The sequence below is a fragment of the Aspergillus ruber genome, assembly GCF_000600275.1.
Source record: "Aspergillus ruber CBS 135680 unplaced genomic scaffold scaffold00028, whole genome shotgun sequence".
In the NCBI taxonomy this organism is placed as follows: Eukaryota; Fungi; Ascomycota; class Eurotiomycetes; order Eurotiales; family Aspergillaceae; genus Aspergillus; species Aspergillus ruber.
In genome coordinates, this window is record NW_024467324.1 from 49,146 (window position 1) to 65,077 (window position 15,932).

The 15,932-nt window shown below is 50.2% G+C and overlaps 5 protein-coding genes across 5 annotated transcripts; 2 read left to right on the forward strand and 3 right to left on the reverse strand.

Moving 5' to 3' along the window:
* The first annotated feature begins 1,717 nt into the window (after positions 1–1,717).
* On the forward strand, positions 1,718–5,601 carry EURHEDRAFT_197012 (uncharacterized protein). Its single transcript, XM_040777926.1, has 3 exons — positions 1,718–1,928; positions 2,002–2,162; positions 2,240–5,601. Exons 2-3 carry the CDS (start codon positions 2,149–2,151, stop codon positions 5,493–5,495), a joined length of 3,270 nt encoding a protein of 1,089 aa, XP_040635866.1. The 5' UTR covers positions 1,718–1,928; positions 2,002–2,148; the 3' UTR covers positions 5,496–5,601.
* A 1,463-nt stretch (positions 5,602–7,064) lies between these two features.
* Positions 7,065–9,050, forward strand: EURHEDRAFT_415595 (AHA1 family protein). The gene is made up of 5 exons (XM_040782735.1): positions 7,065–7,166; positions 7,406–7,741; positions 7,798–7,880; positions 7,950–8,608; positions 8,724–9,050. Exons 2-5 carry the CDS (start codon positions 7,519–7,521, stop codon positions 8,740–8,742), a joined length of 984 nt encoding a protein of 327 aa, XP_040635867.1. The 5' UTR covers positions 7,065–7,166; positions 7,406–7,518; the 3' UTR covers positions 8,743–9,050.
* lys9 (saccharopine dehydrogenase (NADP+, L-glutamate-forming)) lies at positions 9,019–10,766 on the reverse strand. The gene is made up of 4 exons (XM_040782736.1): positions 10,652–10,766; positions 10,496–10,549; positions 10,108–10,433; positions 9,019–10,054 (listed from the first exon to the last, which is right to left on the reverse strand). The coding sequence occupies exons 1-4, from the start codon at positions 10,701–10,703 to the stop codon at positions 9,134–9,136; spliced, it is 1,353 nt and encodes a 450-aa protein (XP_040635868.1). The 5' UTR covers positions 10,704–10,766; the 3' UTR covers positions 9,019–9,133.
* A 339-nt stretch (positions 10,767–11,105) lies between these two features.
* Positions 11,106–12,379, reverse strand: EURHEDRAFT_463176 (undecaprenyl diphosphate synthase family protein; the record flags this gene model as incomplete). Its single annotated transcript, XM_040784856.1, has 2 exons — positions 11,106–12,089; positions 12,155–12,379. The coding sequence occupies 2 exons, from the start codon at positions 12,377–12,379 to the stop codon at positions 11,106–11,108; spliced, it is 1,209 nt and encodes a 402-aa protein (XP_040635869.1).
* Positions 12,380–13,172: 793 nt separating this feature from the next.
* Positions 13,173–15,622, reverse strand: EURHEDRAFT_463119 (putative glycerol-3-phosphate acyltransferase Sct1; the record flags this gene model as incomplete). The annotated part of the gene is made up of 4 exons (XM_040784851.1): positions 13,173–14,381; positions 14,444–14,712; positions 14,785–15,382; positions 15,449–15,622. The coding sequence occupies 4 exons, from the start codon at positions 15,620–15,622 to the stop codon at positions 13,173–13,175; spliced, it is 2,250 nt and encodes a 749-aa protein (XP_040635870.1).
* Between the last annotated feature and the right edge of the window lie 310 nt (positions 15,623–15,932).

The following is a 15,932-nucleotide window of genomic DNA, read 5'->3' on the forward strand; positions in this document are numbered from 1 at the left end:
CTATTCGATTTCTGCATTGCCTTGCGACTAGTTGTCAGTTGCTAACTTGCTTGCAGTGATGTAGACTTCCCTTAACAACATGAAATGTCTCTGCAGCCTGCATACAAGTGTATGTACCTGTCGAGTTCCTTTTCTTGCACTGTATTACATGATGAATCGACATTACAACAAAGACAAGCATATGTCCAAGTCGACGTCAGTTGACCAGGACGACACCGTCATACCTGACCAATCGAAATATCTTGTTTCCACTGCTATACTCGACAAGTCTCGATGCTGACTCTGTTCGCAGAGATTTGATTCTCATAGGATGAACTAACCGTAGGCAGCGTTTTTGCTGTCTGCCATCTCAATTGTGAGTGACATTCCCGTCTCCCATTTGCACTCCCCCCATTTCAATGATGATTTACTTTAATTTAATCACGACGGTCAACATAATCATTTTCATTGATGACCACTGCCTGTGACAGGGCATTTATCTGACAATTCCTATTCTACTCTGCACTCGATCAGTTATCACATGTCAGTGGGATAAGTGCTAACGTCGACTTAAGAACAGATTCCGAGGTTAGTCCATGACTCCGCGAGTCGTGCATTGCATCCATGAACGGCACCGGAGCGGCCGGTGGGCCGCTGTCGAATCAAAGTATCGCAAGATATGTCAGTACTAGTATGGAGTTGTCTCAAGTTTAGATAGAACCAAAAATAGCATCTTGGTGACTTAGTACATGACTTTCCTGTCCGTTCCACGCGGTGTAGGCCGACATTGTCCTGTGAGGGACCGTGTTTAAATAGCCCTATCTGCCAATCCTTAATCGTTTGGGCTGAATGACCGATCTACGCCAATCTTTACCGGTACCAAGAAACTCCTGTATTGTTTTTTGGCCGTGTGTTCTAGCCATTCACAATTGATGACTGGGAGCGTTGGACCGGGATAGATGTGATGGCGCTTGGGGCTGACCTGTGAGAGGGCGAGGATTAAGCGCCTACTCCCACGCCGGGTGTGACGAGCGGCGTTGGCTGCATGTGCAGAAGCCAATTAGTCTCTCTGGGCCGGTCGGGGTTTGTTGCTTTTCTTTCCTTCCCGTGTGCTATTCTTCCTTTTCTTTTCTGGTGGTTTATTTTTATCGCATTCCTGGTCGGTGAATCCTACGAGTTATATCCGTTTACCGGCCGATGGGTCACTCCTGCAGTTGCAAAGAATAGAAACAACTGAATTTCTGGCTCTTTCGCGCTTCCCTGTCCATTCATCCTTTGTCGCGTCTGTTGGAAAAATTCCCAGGGAGTGTTGGCTACTCAGTCTGCCTCTCGCAATTTCCTGCGCGCGGCTTTGAGGAAGCCATGCCTGGTCCCCTCATGATATTGCCGCCAGTATGAATAGGTGCGCAGCCCCCTCCCCCGCGCATCTGTCATCCAGCCCTGCCTGTCGGTTCGATTTACAACTCTCGGAGATACTGACTGGCCCTGTCTGTGCAGCTGGTTTTCGTCAAGCAGCAACGTTGGAGAGGCTCACCATTCTCGCAGCGGCTGGTCGTCCACTCCCACCGGCACTGTCAGCAATCAGCCATCTCCGAGTCGCCGCGAACATGCGGTGCAGCCTCCTCCTCTTACGACAGCATTGAGTGGTCATCAGTTCCAGGGGTTGGGTGTTGCTTTGGGTTCGGGCTACGCCTCGACTCCTTTGTCGACCACTTCGCTTTCCAGTCCTTTCACCCAGAGTCAGTCCCCGTGCGTGTCTTCTCCCAGCAGTGCTGCTGTTGCACCATCGCCCATGACGTCCAGGCATTATAATGTTCCCTACAATCCTCGCGATTGGGGACCGGTTAGTAGCAGCTCGCCAGCAAACTCCGGACAGTCTACCTATTCGCAGCCTAGCAGTTCCAATAGCTTGCGTCGAAGTGTGCATCGTCCGCCGCAAAATGACCCAGGTCTGAACTATTCTTTTTCTTTTCTTATTACTTCATGAGAAGGAAACTTTCTGACATGATGTGTTGTGCGCAGACGTTTCTCTATCGCCTCCGCCCCCGCCGTACTCACCCCCAAGCCATCAAAATCAACACCAACCATCGTGGGATGCCGTCCAACACAATTCGGTTAGGGAGGCACCCTCAAATGCGGCTCCCCCATACCCCGGGTCAAGCAATATGAATGCTGAATCTATGGTGAGCCATCGACAGCGCACCGTCTCCTCTCATCCTCGCCCACTATCAATGGTTCACACAGGTGATGCGAGCCCCAGTTCGCAGATATCACTTCCTCCACCTCCACCATTGCCGCAAGGAGGCCCGCCTCCAAGGGCGTCTTCTCAGAATCATCACGATGTTTACCATGGCATGAGCTCCGGGCCATCAATCATGATCTCGCAGGAGGATCTGCAATTCCCAACAACTGCGGGCCATGGGCATGCAGCGGCTGGACAGTTGGACCCTATTGCTTCACGCCCGCCAACTTCCAGAAGGGCCGTCTCCGCAGGCCCAGTTGTGGGGAGTGCCAGTTCATCAAGGGTTGGCAGTCAATCACCAAGCATGTCACCACCACGGGCCTGGGAGCCAGGAATGCCCCTGCCACCACCTCCGCCGGGACCTCCACCAACTTCGAGGTCACGTAGTGTGTGTGGCTCACCAGAAGCGTCATCTTCAAGGAATGTCATGAATGTTCCCGTCAAGACAAGGGTGCGGGCGCCTCCATCACTAGGAACTGGTTTGGGTAGCATACCACCTACGCCTTCTGGCTGGGTGGACGACGAATCTCAGCACGATAAGGGCAAAGACTTGGTAACGACTGAAAACAATGGCACATCCCCGCCGTCTTATACGGCACCCAAATCAGACAATCCTGTCCATCCTTCAACAAGCCGTGGTAATCTTCTCCGCAGTCCTGCTCTTCGAGACCCGAGCGCCAAGGGTATTCGAGAGAGGAGAATCGAACGCAGAAATCGCCAAAGCCAGGTTTTCGAAGATTCTTATGACCTACCTCCTGATAGCGCATGGGGTGACGGTGTGGATCAAGTAAAACCCTCAAACCTCGTTCTTGCTAATCCGAATGGCGACCGCCGCGACTCTCGTGCTCCATCATCCGCAAAGTATACACCGCATAGTGCTCACAGCTTTGGATCGGACACGCCGCAGTCAACTTCACGTTCGAGAGCTTCTTCCATCGGTCTTTTCTCCAGCCGATCTTCTTTCTCTACTCCTAAAGCTGAGCCTAGTCCAGCTGCACCGACGCGTGGATATACGCAAACACCTCCCTTCTCGCCAGACGGGGATCATCCATCCCCATATCCTAAAACGATGCCGCAGCCTTTGCCTCCAAAGGCACTCCCGACACCGCCTCTGCAATCCGCGCGAGAGGGGAAGATGCCATCCCGTCCCTCGTCTAGGGAAGAGCGCCCGATATCTCATGTGCGCCATTTATCCAACAGTTCTGTATCTTCGGAGTCTCCAATATTGCAGCATCGCTCGTCCGTATCGAAGGAATCAGCACCGAATTCCACCAAGCGAGACACGGATGGGTTTTTCCAGGACGCTGTGCAGCGACATAAGGATTTCATTGAGAAAGAAGCTAGCGCTGCAGACGAAATTGAAGCTCTAAAACTCTTCGTGGATTTCATTGTCTCTGAGTCGCGTATGAGGCGTCAACGGTATTCTCAGGCCTGGAACTCGGGGTCATTCGACCACGAGGAAGTGCGTCGAAAACTGTTTGAAACACCACCAATTCAACCACCGCCAGGCCCTGAAGCCATCAACGCAGCGTCAGCAGTTGTTCCAAGGAGGCGACCATCCATAGGGCCAAAGCTCGATATGTCACATGTCAGCCGCCTTGAGCCTTCTTGGGGAAATAGCTACAAACCATCACTGTCCCCTATTGCAAGTCTCAGTATAAGCAACGATGAGATGAGCTCACGGGGTCGTGCACCCAGCCGCTGGTGGGAGTCCAAAACCGGCTCGAGCAGCGAGGGAGATGGACGCAAGGTTCACCGTTCGAAGCAAGAGTCAAAATACATGGGGTTATCGCTGGGGTCCTTGCAAGAGAACCACCATCAACCTTCCTCCGAAGCTGAAGCGCCAGGCTACTCTCTGGATTCTTCCATGGGCCAATATGCCGCATACGGTCCAAATGAATATCCACCGGAGAAAGTTGGCTGGCATGAGGAGCCGGCACCGCCACCAGATCCATATATGCCCAGCAGTAGTTATGTCGAACCACCTAAAATGGACGTATCACGGCTGATTACCCTCCCTCCGCCGTACCCGCGCCACTATCCTGCTGTCAATAACAACCATCCTGATTTGGTTGAGTACCGGACATTGGTCCGATCAATCAGCGATCTCTCTGAGATCAAAGCCATGAGACAACGACATGATGGTGAAGTGGATCGCTTATTTCAGGACCATAAGGAAAGAACCCGCGAATGCCGGCGCATGTTCAAAGCCAACACACAGACTCAGATTCAGCATGGTAGTATTACCTTCTCCGAAGCCGCTGAGGCAGAAGCTGCACTAGTCCTGGAAGAGAATAAACTCGATCGAGCACTGGCGAAACGGGTTTTGGATCTGTACCAATCTTCTGTGTTGGAACCAACTCATGACATACTCACGGATCGGATTTCACGGGCAACTAGCTGCATTGATGAGCTGAGCAGCAAACTATTCGATGATGCGCGTCATGGGACTCCGGATCAGGCTCAGGAAGAGGGTGACGAGAAACCCGAACTGCTGGAAAAGCTCACGCAACTGAAATGGCTATTCGAAACTCGAGAAGTCCTGCACCGTGAAATGTACGACCTAGTCCGTGCCCACAACGAGAAATACAGAACCGTCGTGATCCTCCCCTACCGCCAAAAAGCAGTCGACGAAAAGGTCCGCGAAACGAACGCCTTCTTCGATCAGGATGCACTAGATCGCCGCGCCCAATACGAATCCAACACACTCTCCCGCCTCGAATCATTCCTCGACATAATCGAGTCAAATGTCGTTCGTGGCGTCGAAGTCCAACTCTCCGCCTTTTGGGATATCGCGCCATCCCTCCTCACCCTAATCGACCAAATCCCGCCAGATCTCACCGACTTCGAAGTCCAAATCCCCGCAAACGAATACGAGGAAAACCCAAGCTACCACCGCCACCCGCTACAATACCTTTACTCTTTACTTTCGCACGCAGAGAAATCGAGTTACCAGTACATCGAATCCCAAACTAACCTCCTCTGTCTGCTTCACGAGGTCAAATCTGCCGTGATGCGCGCAAACTGCCAACTCATGGAAGCTGAGCGTACGCGACGGGGCGAGCCGAGTGATGAGGTACAGCGTGAGATTATGGATACGCGGGCTAGTGAGGAACGGGCGCTCACGGCGGATCTGAAGGATAAAGTGTCTACGGTGGAGATTCAGTGGACGGAGGCGATGGGTAGCCAGATTCAGGAATTGAGGGATAGGGTTAGGATGCAGCTTGAGGCGGAGAATGGGTGGGAGGAGATGGAGGTGCTGGAGCAGACGTGATTTGATGATATGTTACCATTTTTCTATTCTTTGAGATTTGATTTGATGATGATGGTTATTTTTTGATGCTGGATATGTACATCCCTTTTGATGATACCCATTCGTTCGTTAAGTGTTATATACCTTCGCTTATTTATATGAGGATTTGTCTTATTAACTTGTCTATGTTCATTCTGCCCTTCGATTCGGCGCTATATAAATTGAGATATCGATGCAGATGAAGCCAGTATTGTTCATACATAGAATTTTTCATTTCCTATTTCACTTGCTGCTGGCAGCAAGCAGCACTATAACCATAAAAACGCGGCTTTTCCATTCACGACCTCATCAATGTCAAAAGCCAACGAAGATATTCTGCAATGTAGAGCGAAAGCACCGATTAGCCATTCGGCGGCATCTTCAAAGAAGACGTCAATGTACCTCGTCATATTGCGGGCCATAATGCTATCCAAATTCTAGGGCTTTTATAAAGCGAGTATGTCAAGGTGGCAATGGACTTATTTTGGTAATCCATGGCTGCGGTATTGAATTGGTGTAAGTTCAAGTCTCATTAGATGCATGAGCAGCGGATGACGTTTTGAGATGTTGATATCAAAGAGGACTGCTTCTGTATGTGCGTCTTTCCGGTAGCCAGTCCCCAAATATCCTCCATGTCAGCGCCCATACAAATACAAATCAATGAATGCATCCTTCCTTATTCCTTTCCGTCCGGTATATGCCGCAGGGCACGCAAGGAACAAGATGAAAGCCTCATCCGAGTCCTGCCATGTCATCACGCGGATGTTAGGGACTTGGCTATTTTTACTGTAAATCCCCTTTATCCAACGTCCCCTTTACCCATGCTACCAGTTCGGCCACCCCTGAATCTGTCGTCGCAACAGGGCATCTTCTTACATTCGATTAATGCATAAGTCGCAAAAGTGGCAATAGCATTAGTTAGTTGATCTTCTGAAGCGAGCTGACAGGTAGCTATGCAAATGCTTTACTGGGCGGCTAAATGACAGAGCTTATCGAATTACATTGTGTTCGCAACGTCTCTCGTGCCATTGTGTTGCCTGTCGAGGTGTCTTCCTTGAGGCACAGGGCTCGTGCTGCCGTATAGTTCCCTGTTTTCATCAAGTTATCTTTCAATGGGCTCACTAAATCCACTGAGTAACCCTGGAGGTTATATACCGGGTGCCCAGGGATGCCCAGTGTGTTAGTACGTATTTTCAATGCTGGCTTTTTTCTAGTTTTGGGGGTCGTTCCCAATACCATAACCATTGTAGCTATCTACCTCGTAGCGCCGCCAGTTTCTCCATCCTTGAAAAGGTTGTAGTATGTGAAGGTAATTCACCACGAGATAATTGAGAAGGTCTATAGTATAAATGTTGTGAATGTTCTACACTATATAAGAATAGCCCTGATATCGCTTACCAGATAAGGAAATATGCGCTAGTCTAGTTATGGTTGGCGCATCACGTGTAGTGCGGCTTCTAGAGGCTTCCTTTCGACATAAAAAAACTCTTCTTTTCTCTTCTTCTTTCCTCCGCGCAGAACAGCAGGCGGGTTTATTAAGCAAACTTCCCCCTCCAACCCGGTAAATCTCTGATTCTGCTTCTTCCTCTCTACAGCAACATTGATTGATCTACATCTTTCACAGCGTCCATTGCCAGGGCCCGAATTGTGACTGTAAGTTGCTCTCTTCTCCCCTGTTGGCGGTGGCATTTAATTGCTCCGCGTTTTGCCCCTCGAATGATGAGTTTTCCATAGCTGGCACCAGTCAGACACAGACGGTCTTTTAGAGCTGTCGCTGTTGATTAGCTTTCAGTCCGGGAACGCTACCCGCGATCCTGAATTTCATGCTACTTTTGCACCAATTGCTTCACATCCTTGTCGAGATTGCTTGCTAACTCGCAATGATTGAATAGAACCTACAGTTTTCGACGGAACCTTCCTGTTGCTCATATTGAGAACACTGCCGTATAGCAGACCTTTAGCGAGTTAGAATAAAAATTCGTTACCCGAATACTATCCGTTCATCATGGTCCTCCACAACCCCAACAACTGGCACTGGGTGAACAAGGATGCTTCATCCTGGGCCAGACAGTATCTTGAAAACAACCTCGTTGGCATTGCCGCCGAGGAGAATGGCGTCGCTGCAAATGTCTCCAAAGTACTGACTATGGACGGCGATGTGGATGTCAGCCAGAGAAAGGGCAAGGTCATCACATTGTTCGACGTTAAGGTACAGCTTGAGTATGAAGGTTTGTAGTCTGTGCCTCATTCATCCTAGAGACACACGGCTAAGACCCGTCGACAGGTAAGACCAAGGACGAGGAACTGGTTAGTGGTACCATCTCTGTTCCTGAGGTCGCCCACGACACGGAGGAGGATGAGTATGTCGTATGTTCCCTCTTAGCCCCTTAGATTAAAGCCTTCCGTGCCCAAGACTGACGGACGGTCGGGGATTAGTTTGAGATCGACGTCCATTCCGAGTCTCCCTCGAAACAACCCGTAAAGGACCTTGTCCGTTCCAAGATCACCCCTCAGCTCAGACAATCTCTGGTCCAGTTGTGTCCAACCCTGATCCATGAGCACGGAAAGGACCTCCAGCACGCACCTGGTGTTAACCCGTCCAGCGGGTTCAAGCCTGCTACCAGCTACCCCCAGGTCAAGAAGGAAGCCCCGGCGTCCACCACTACCACCACCACATCATCCAACAAGAAGGTCGCCGTTAACACCGCCACCGTGACTGCGTCGGACGAGTTCCGCACCACTGCCGAGGATTTGTACAGCACTTTTACAGACCCGCAGCGCATCACCGCATTCACCCGCGCTCCCCCTCGCCAGTTCGAGGGCAGCAACGTTGGCGCAAAGTTCTCCATCTTCGATGGAAACGTCGTTGGCGAGTACTCGAAGCTGGAGCCCCACAAGCTGATCGAGCAGAAGTGGCGTCTGGCTCAGTGGCCCGAGGGTCACTTCAGTACTCTAGCGATCAACTTCGACCAGAACGATATGGATGGTGTTACTCAGATGCGCGTCACCTGGACCGGTGTCCCTGTTGGTCAGGAAGATGTCACCAAGCAGAATTGGGAGGTTTACTATGTGCGCAGCATCAAGCAGACTTTTGGGTATGTTGTTTCCCCTTTGTTTGGTAGCCATTGCTTCCTCACATACCCCTTACCAGATCATCTTCACGCCCTTGGAATCACTTGCTGATGTCTGTCTTCGCTCTTCTCGGTATAGGTTTGGCACTATTCTCTGAACGTCTCCATAAGCACGCGGAAGCTTTGTGAAATCAGTCCACAAACCCATAGCCCATCATACCGTCTGCGTCAAAAACTCGTCCTATAAACTAAACTAAAACATTTTGCATTGTTCTCAACAATTGGACTTGAGAAAGCAGTACATTTTCATAATATGCTTTGATCTTTTCCTTCTCCATGAATTTCTTTTTCTCAGTCCTGCTGGTTACGGATATGGTTACGATACGATTACGATAAGAAGTTGTTGAAGCATAACATGAAGAAATCATAAATCCTTGGATATTAAAAATTTTTACGGAGTATCAAGTTAAAGTTGACTTCATAATTGTACTTTTATTTCCAATGCCGTAGATATTTTTCTAGGTAACATTATACGAAGCCATGGCCAGCTTAGATGGTCTTCTCGATCATCTCAATGCCGTAGTCGGTCTTGAGAGCCTTGAGGAGAGGACCGCAGATCTCCATGTCCGAGGGTGCGAGGACACCAGTCTTGTTGATGGTGCCGTCAAGCACCAACTTAACAGCAACAGCAGCGGGAATACCAACGGTACGAGCCATAGCTGAGTATCCACCAGGGATACCGAACTCGCAGAGAGTAGAAGTACGAGTCTCCTTCTCGCCGTTCTTGTGCTCGATGCCGAACTTGTGCTGCAGCATGACCATGTCACGCTCGTGCGGCTCGTACTGCATCTTTCTTTCCAGAGTAGCGCAGAGGGTGTCGAGCGGGTTACCACGGGGAGCGATCTGCTCGTCAGAGAAGAGGCCGATCCAGCGGAGACCGCCGAGGATACGGTCGCGCTCCTCGTTGTTAGCGAACGCAGTCTTGGACGAGATCGCCCAAGTGAGGTCCTTCTCGTCGGACGAGGTGGCGCCCAGGATCTGGCGGGTGGCCTCCTTCCAGGCGATGGGGGCGTTGAGGAAGTCAGCGGCCTCGTCGCTCAGGAAACCGATGTCGACGAGGCACTTGATCATCTCGGGGAAGCCCTGGTAGCGCAGGGTGCCGCGGATGACGGTTTGGGCTTCGGGGATCTCGTAGCGCTCGCGGAAGGGGGTGGAGTCACGGTTGGGGTAACAGAGGAAGGCGAAGCCGGGGTAGATGAAGTAGGGCTTGGCGGTGGCCATGAGCTCGGGGCCGTCGACGGAGACGGCTTGGCCGTCCTGGTAGAACTTGGCAGCGTTGCGGAGGGCGAGGAGAACGCCGCGGCTGGACCAGGAGAACTTGTAGCCCAGGGGGTTGTCGGAGTTTTCGGGGGCGGGTAGACCACCGCAGTACGAGAGGAAGGAGTTGATCTTGCCGCCTTCAGCGTGGACCTTGTGTTGTCAGTATCTATCTAACCCTGGTCTTGGAGTGAAGAATAACTCACCTCAGAGATGGTTTTGACGGCGTACAAGTGGTCGATACCAGGGTCCAGACCAATCTCGTTCATAACGGTGATACCAGCCTTCTTGCACTCCTCATCCAACTCCATCATAGCAGGAGAGACGTAAGAGGTCGTGACAACGTGCTTCTTGGTGCGGATGGCCGACTTGATGACCAAAGCGTGGAAGGTGTAGGGGATCAAGGAGATGGCAACATCATGTTGCGAGAGAGCCTGATCGAGAGCTTTTTCATCGCTGACGTCGAGGGAAATGGCAGTGGTGTTCTCAAAGCCTTCGCAGAGCTTCTGGGCGCTCTCGAGGGTTCTGCAGGCTGTGGTTGAATTAGCTGGGTCCGAGTACACCCCAATTGACGATAGAACTCAATGCACTTACCAACAGTGACTTGGACATTAGCCTTGCTGAGAACCTCAACGGTAGGCTTGGTGACTTAATAGAATCAATCAGCATCATTCTTCAAAGAACAACTTTTTCGCATGCGGGGCACTGGATGTATAGCACCCCCAGAGGCATGAGAGCAGGGTATTATACCGAAGCCAGAGCCCAGCAGGAGGGCCTTGGAACCAGCGACTTGGTTAACCATGATGACTATGGGCAATTGGATATAAATATAAAGGTATAGAGAGAGAGAAGTGGTGAATCCAATTCTCAATTCTTATCTCCAAAACGCCTCCGATGTTCCCCGCCGCAGTGTGGGATGAGTCATGATCACGTGTACATACCTGAGGCATTCAAATATCCAAAGTCCAGGATAGCAGATATAAAAGATTTGTATATATATTGTGCACAATCAGTCGTAGTAATATACAGCAGTATCCGTAAAGACAAGCCACAGCAAACATGGTAAATAGATGACAAAACACGCGGGATATCAATGGTCAATTTCTCCAAAAGCAAACTCCGTAAAACTCCCCCATAGATGTATGCTATATGCGAGTTGTTTTTTGGTTTCCTTTTCTCTCGACAAGCACATCAGAGGCATGGTTTACATACCCTTCACCTTGTTGTCCGGACGAAGGATAATTCCATCGTCCTCTTCCGCTGACACGGACCCCTCTCCATCAAAGTCCCCTTCCGCATCGGGGTTCTGCTTCGATTTAGAGATGCGTCGCTGCCATCCCAACAAGACGGGGATGAAATGCCACAAGTCGAACTCGGGCCACATGACATTCAAGAACACAATTTCCGTGTCCTCGTGGCATTGCCAAAGCATGAAGTCGCTAAGGCGTTCTACCCCCGACGTCCGTACGAGAACGTCCAGCGGCGGGTTGTCTTTTGTAAGCATGTGATCGGTTAATGTCTGGCGCGAGATGGTTTCCGGGGATACGAAGGCCGGGTTATCCGTATCCGTCCCTTCCGTCAACGGTGTCGAGGTCTTAGTGCCGGGCCCATCTTGTTGCCCAAGGTGGAGCGTCGTGGATGAGGAGAAAGAAGATCCAGATTCGTAAACTTTGTTGCGACTGCGGTCCTGCTTAGTGTTCCCATTCCCGTCCTCCGAAGATCCCGAAGTAGATTCCGTGTCACTATTGTGTTCCGTCCTCTGCGCTTGGATGTTGAGAGCAATATGCGACTCCGAAAATGGAGTGCGTGGACCTGTAGACGGAGAGCAAATCGGCTTCAACGGTCTGCTGTATTCGGAAACCGTGTCTCGGACAGCAGTAGTGATCTCATCGCGCGACGTATAGGGGAAACAGATATTCAGGACGCGGTCGCCATTCCGACTCGTCATATCCACGGCTCGGTTGACGGCCTCAAGAACATCGGGCTTGAGGAGATCCAATCGGCCCAATACGCGGACCTTTGCGCCGTAGCTATCGAGCAAGTCGCCGTGCTGTGCCATTTGGGACAGCTTCACTTTGGCCATTTCCATCAATGCATCAACCTCGAACTTGGACCGCTTGAAATTCTCGATACTAAACGCATAAATGGTGACGACTTTCACTCCACTCTTATAGCAGACTTCAAGAATCTAGATGCCGGGTGACATAAATTAGCCAACTTCTCGAGAAGCAAGAGGAAGCAGGTGAAGTTTACCCTTGCCAGTGCCTCAAATCCCAAATTATGTCCCTCCACAGTCTCAATCCCATGTGTTCTAGCAAATCTCCGGTTTCCATCCATAACAAAGGCAACATGTTGAGGGACAGGGCCCTGCTTGAGGGCTCCGACGAGCAACTCTCGGAGATGTGAAATAGCATATTCGATCGGAGGCGACGCGAGAAACCACTTCCGGAGTCGAGACAGATGCATTGATGTAGCCATAGTTATTCGTTAATTCGTGTATTATAATATAAAAAGAAAATTCGGCAATCGTAGGGAAATAGGGATTAAGTGAACGAAACGTGGGCGATGATGAGGCGGGAAACGTTCGCGGACGGAGGAGGCGACGTTGCGAAAGGCTTCCTCTGCGTCGAGACTAGCGCCTTTTAAAAAGAAGAGGAAAAATTGAAAACACCACAGTCCAAACCTGTCAGAGATAAAGTAAGAAAGATGACGATAAAAAGGCTGTGTCCATCAGGCTACACTGTTTGTTCTCCAGGGCGTTTTCTAATTTTGGGTGATAAGCGGGCGAGAGGCAAGATGGCCACAACCAATTGCGGAAAAGTTAGAATGACAGCACGTTGATGCACTCCTCTTCTGACAGGATTTGTATGTGGACTGAATCTGACGAACAGGAAGAAAAACACACCCGGACAAATGACACGCCAGTGATGTATCTTCCGCACGTGTATTCCGGGGAGGAAACGTTGCTGTACCAGTCTTGGCTCTGCGCATCTCCGGGTGTAGTTCTACTTGTACTCCGTACATAAAGGCTAGGAATCTCAACGTCTTTCCTTAAGGATAACAATAAGGATATCAAGTAAACATGAGAATAATTACAGTCATTTTCGTTTTACACTGCTCAACGCCAAACACCGCGGCTATGGAATGGGGGTGTTAACCAAGGAGAGAAAGACGGAAAAGAAAAAATAGTGACACAAAAAAAAAAAAAAAAAAAAAAAAAAAAAAAAAAAAAAAAAAAAAAAAAAAAAAAAAAAAAGCCATGGTACGTCGTTCAAATGTTTTTTCGACTTCCATCGTCCGGAGTAGATGGCGTGCTAGTTCCAGTGCTGGCCATGTCCCAGCTGCCATCATCGCTCCGTCGGCGACGACGTTCGCCACGCTCCCTCATGGCGTCTCGAATCTTCGAACTTACTTCCTCGAAATCACCGGTGGTGTTCAATTGACTCAGTGGCCTTAGGTGACTTCCTGAAGAGCCAGGTCGAGCACCAATGGAGCTGCTCCGGCTATGGCTGCGGCTGCGACTTCGGCTAGCAGGTCGGGTCGAAAAGAAGCCGATGTTGGCAAGGTTATGGAACGACTCATTGCGCGGGAGTGGTTCCTGTGTGGCAGACCCTTCATTGTAGTCGGTCGTACTGGTCCGTCTGATTTCCGGAAGTGAAATGGGATCGCTGGTTTTCCCGTCGGACCGGTTGATCTCCCGGAACGGATCTGTGATAACCCGGGCAGCATCGAAGTCAGGGAAAAGCTCCGGACCTAACGTGTTGATGGCTTCCGTGACCTGCTGAGCAAGTGCGGCACGTCTGTGACGAAGTCTTACCAACGTATTTACCGAGGACGGGTTCAAAGACAGCACAAGTGGTCGAAGAGACTTGACAATATCCATACCAATCTCACCGATCCGCAGCGCTGCAAAGGTGACAGTGGGGAACAGAATCATCCCAATCGGCACAATTAGCCAGAGAGGAACGCAGGTAGGGACCAATCCTTGTATCCGGTTACGGTAAGTCCAGTACGTAAAGACGGCCGTATAGGTAGCATATACCGCCGGGGCAAACGCGAGAGCAATGAGGAGCTTCCATGTCGCCATTACATCACGTCCTTGCAGTTTGACTGAGGATGCTGCTAATGCTTCCCTGGATTTCTTGATTGAAATAAACTTGGTAGCGATGAAAACGGGAGTGAAAAGGAGCAAGCCAGGCAGAGTTCCAATCGTCAGCAGAACCAGTTTGATCAAGCGATAGATCAGAGTAGCAACAACTTGTATGATAGAGAACTTTGCATAATCAACTTGATGGTCCCGGATGCCCAGGAGACGGAGCTGTTTATTGTAGGCCGCAATTGATTTTCGGAGATGTACAATTCTGGGGTCATCTCTAAAGTGAGTATATCCCTTTACGAGGCGGCGGTTGAGCTCCACAACCATCGGAAGCGGGAGCTTCTTTCCCCTGACGTTATATAGACGGCGAGCGGCTTGGATAACCTGTGACATACTAATTAGTTATACTTGTCATGAAGAAAGAAACAGGAATATCAGGAACAAACCATCAAAGTCTCGTAGTCAGGACTAGTCACGGTAACAGCAACGAGGCTCTGGTAGATGATATCTAGCAAGGCACCAACAGCCTCGCGCCGTTCTCCTCGCTTATACTGGTCGACCAATTCCCTTGGAACCTCGAGGGGAGTCCCAAACTCAATCACGGCCCTGGACCGGAATTTATGCGCATGAAAGTAATTCATTCCACAAGGAACGATCTTCAAGCCGCAGTCCGGGTTGTCTGCCAAAGTACCAAGGGCCATCATTGCCACGCCAGCTAGAAAAGAAGTAGAGTTAGTGGAGAAAATTCAACAAAAAAAAGTTTTTTTAAATGCAACAGATAACATACCCTTCAATGGCAGTAGATCAGAACGGTCATGGCTACCACCTTCCGGGAAGATGCCGACACAACCGCCCGAGTTGAGTCGACTGAATACGGCCTGGTAGACAGCTGTTTGATCCACGTGAGGAGAAAACTTGAACTTCGAGCCCTGGAAGTTCTCCAGGTCCTTGTCGGATACATCCCCGGTGAATTTTCCATCGTCCGTGATGTCTTTTCGTCCGGTAAGCTGGTAGAGAGCATCCTTGTGTTTGAAGACCTTCTTGATTATGAGCTCCTCTGGACCGCAAATTTCAGCAATGGCCGTATTGTGCGACGTGCCGTTGATGGTAGGCAGAGCGATTGTGCCATCTTTTTCGTAGCCCGGAGCCTCGAAATTGGTGCCAATGCCACGGATTAGAGTAGGGTGGTTAACCGGGTCGGGTAAATAGATAGTCCCTTGACCCGGTTTGGTATTGTCCATTGCTCTAGCGACTGGCACAGTTCCGATACCTCTGGCCAGCATTCCAATAAACCTGCGCCGGAAGGATTTGTCTGCGATAAGCCATGAGATGCGACGTTGAGCTTCGCTGCGCATAACGCGCATGAGAATCAACGAATCGACAAACTATAGAACGAAATAATTAGCAGTCGATCAAGAACAGAACAGGGTGATAGAAGCACGTAGCCATACCTGGTTCGCATGGGGAGCTGCGACGATAATCATCGGACCTCTGCGAGGAATCTTCCAAGAACCGCGAGGATGAACCTCGCGGAAGAACAGGTCAATGAGCACCGAGAAGGTCCATAGCACCAGATCATACAACCAGCTGATCAGGGGAGGGATATACGGTTGTTTGGCCGCCATGGTGATTGTGTTTTCGCGCTCAGTCCTCCGGAGTCGTAACCACCGGCCTTTTGGTCGTAAAATCTCTGACCAGGGACAGAGCGGTTGCTGATGCCCGTTTCAGAGATATTGGTTGTTCCGGATAGTTGCTGAAGATAGTATATAGGAAGCACGCGACGATACCGACATTGACTGCTCTGATTATCACAAGGCAATGATTAACTTCAGTCCAGCCAAAAAAAAAAGCGGATGGAAACGAGATATATTTGCGAGGTAAAAAAGTACTCACAGTGACTTGAAAATGGATATCCTCCTGCGATAGGATAAAAAT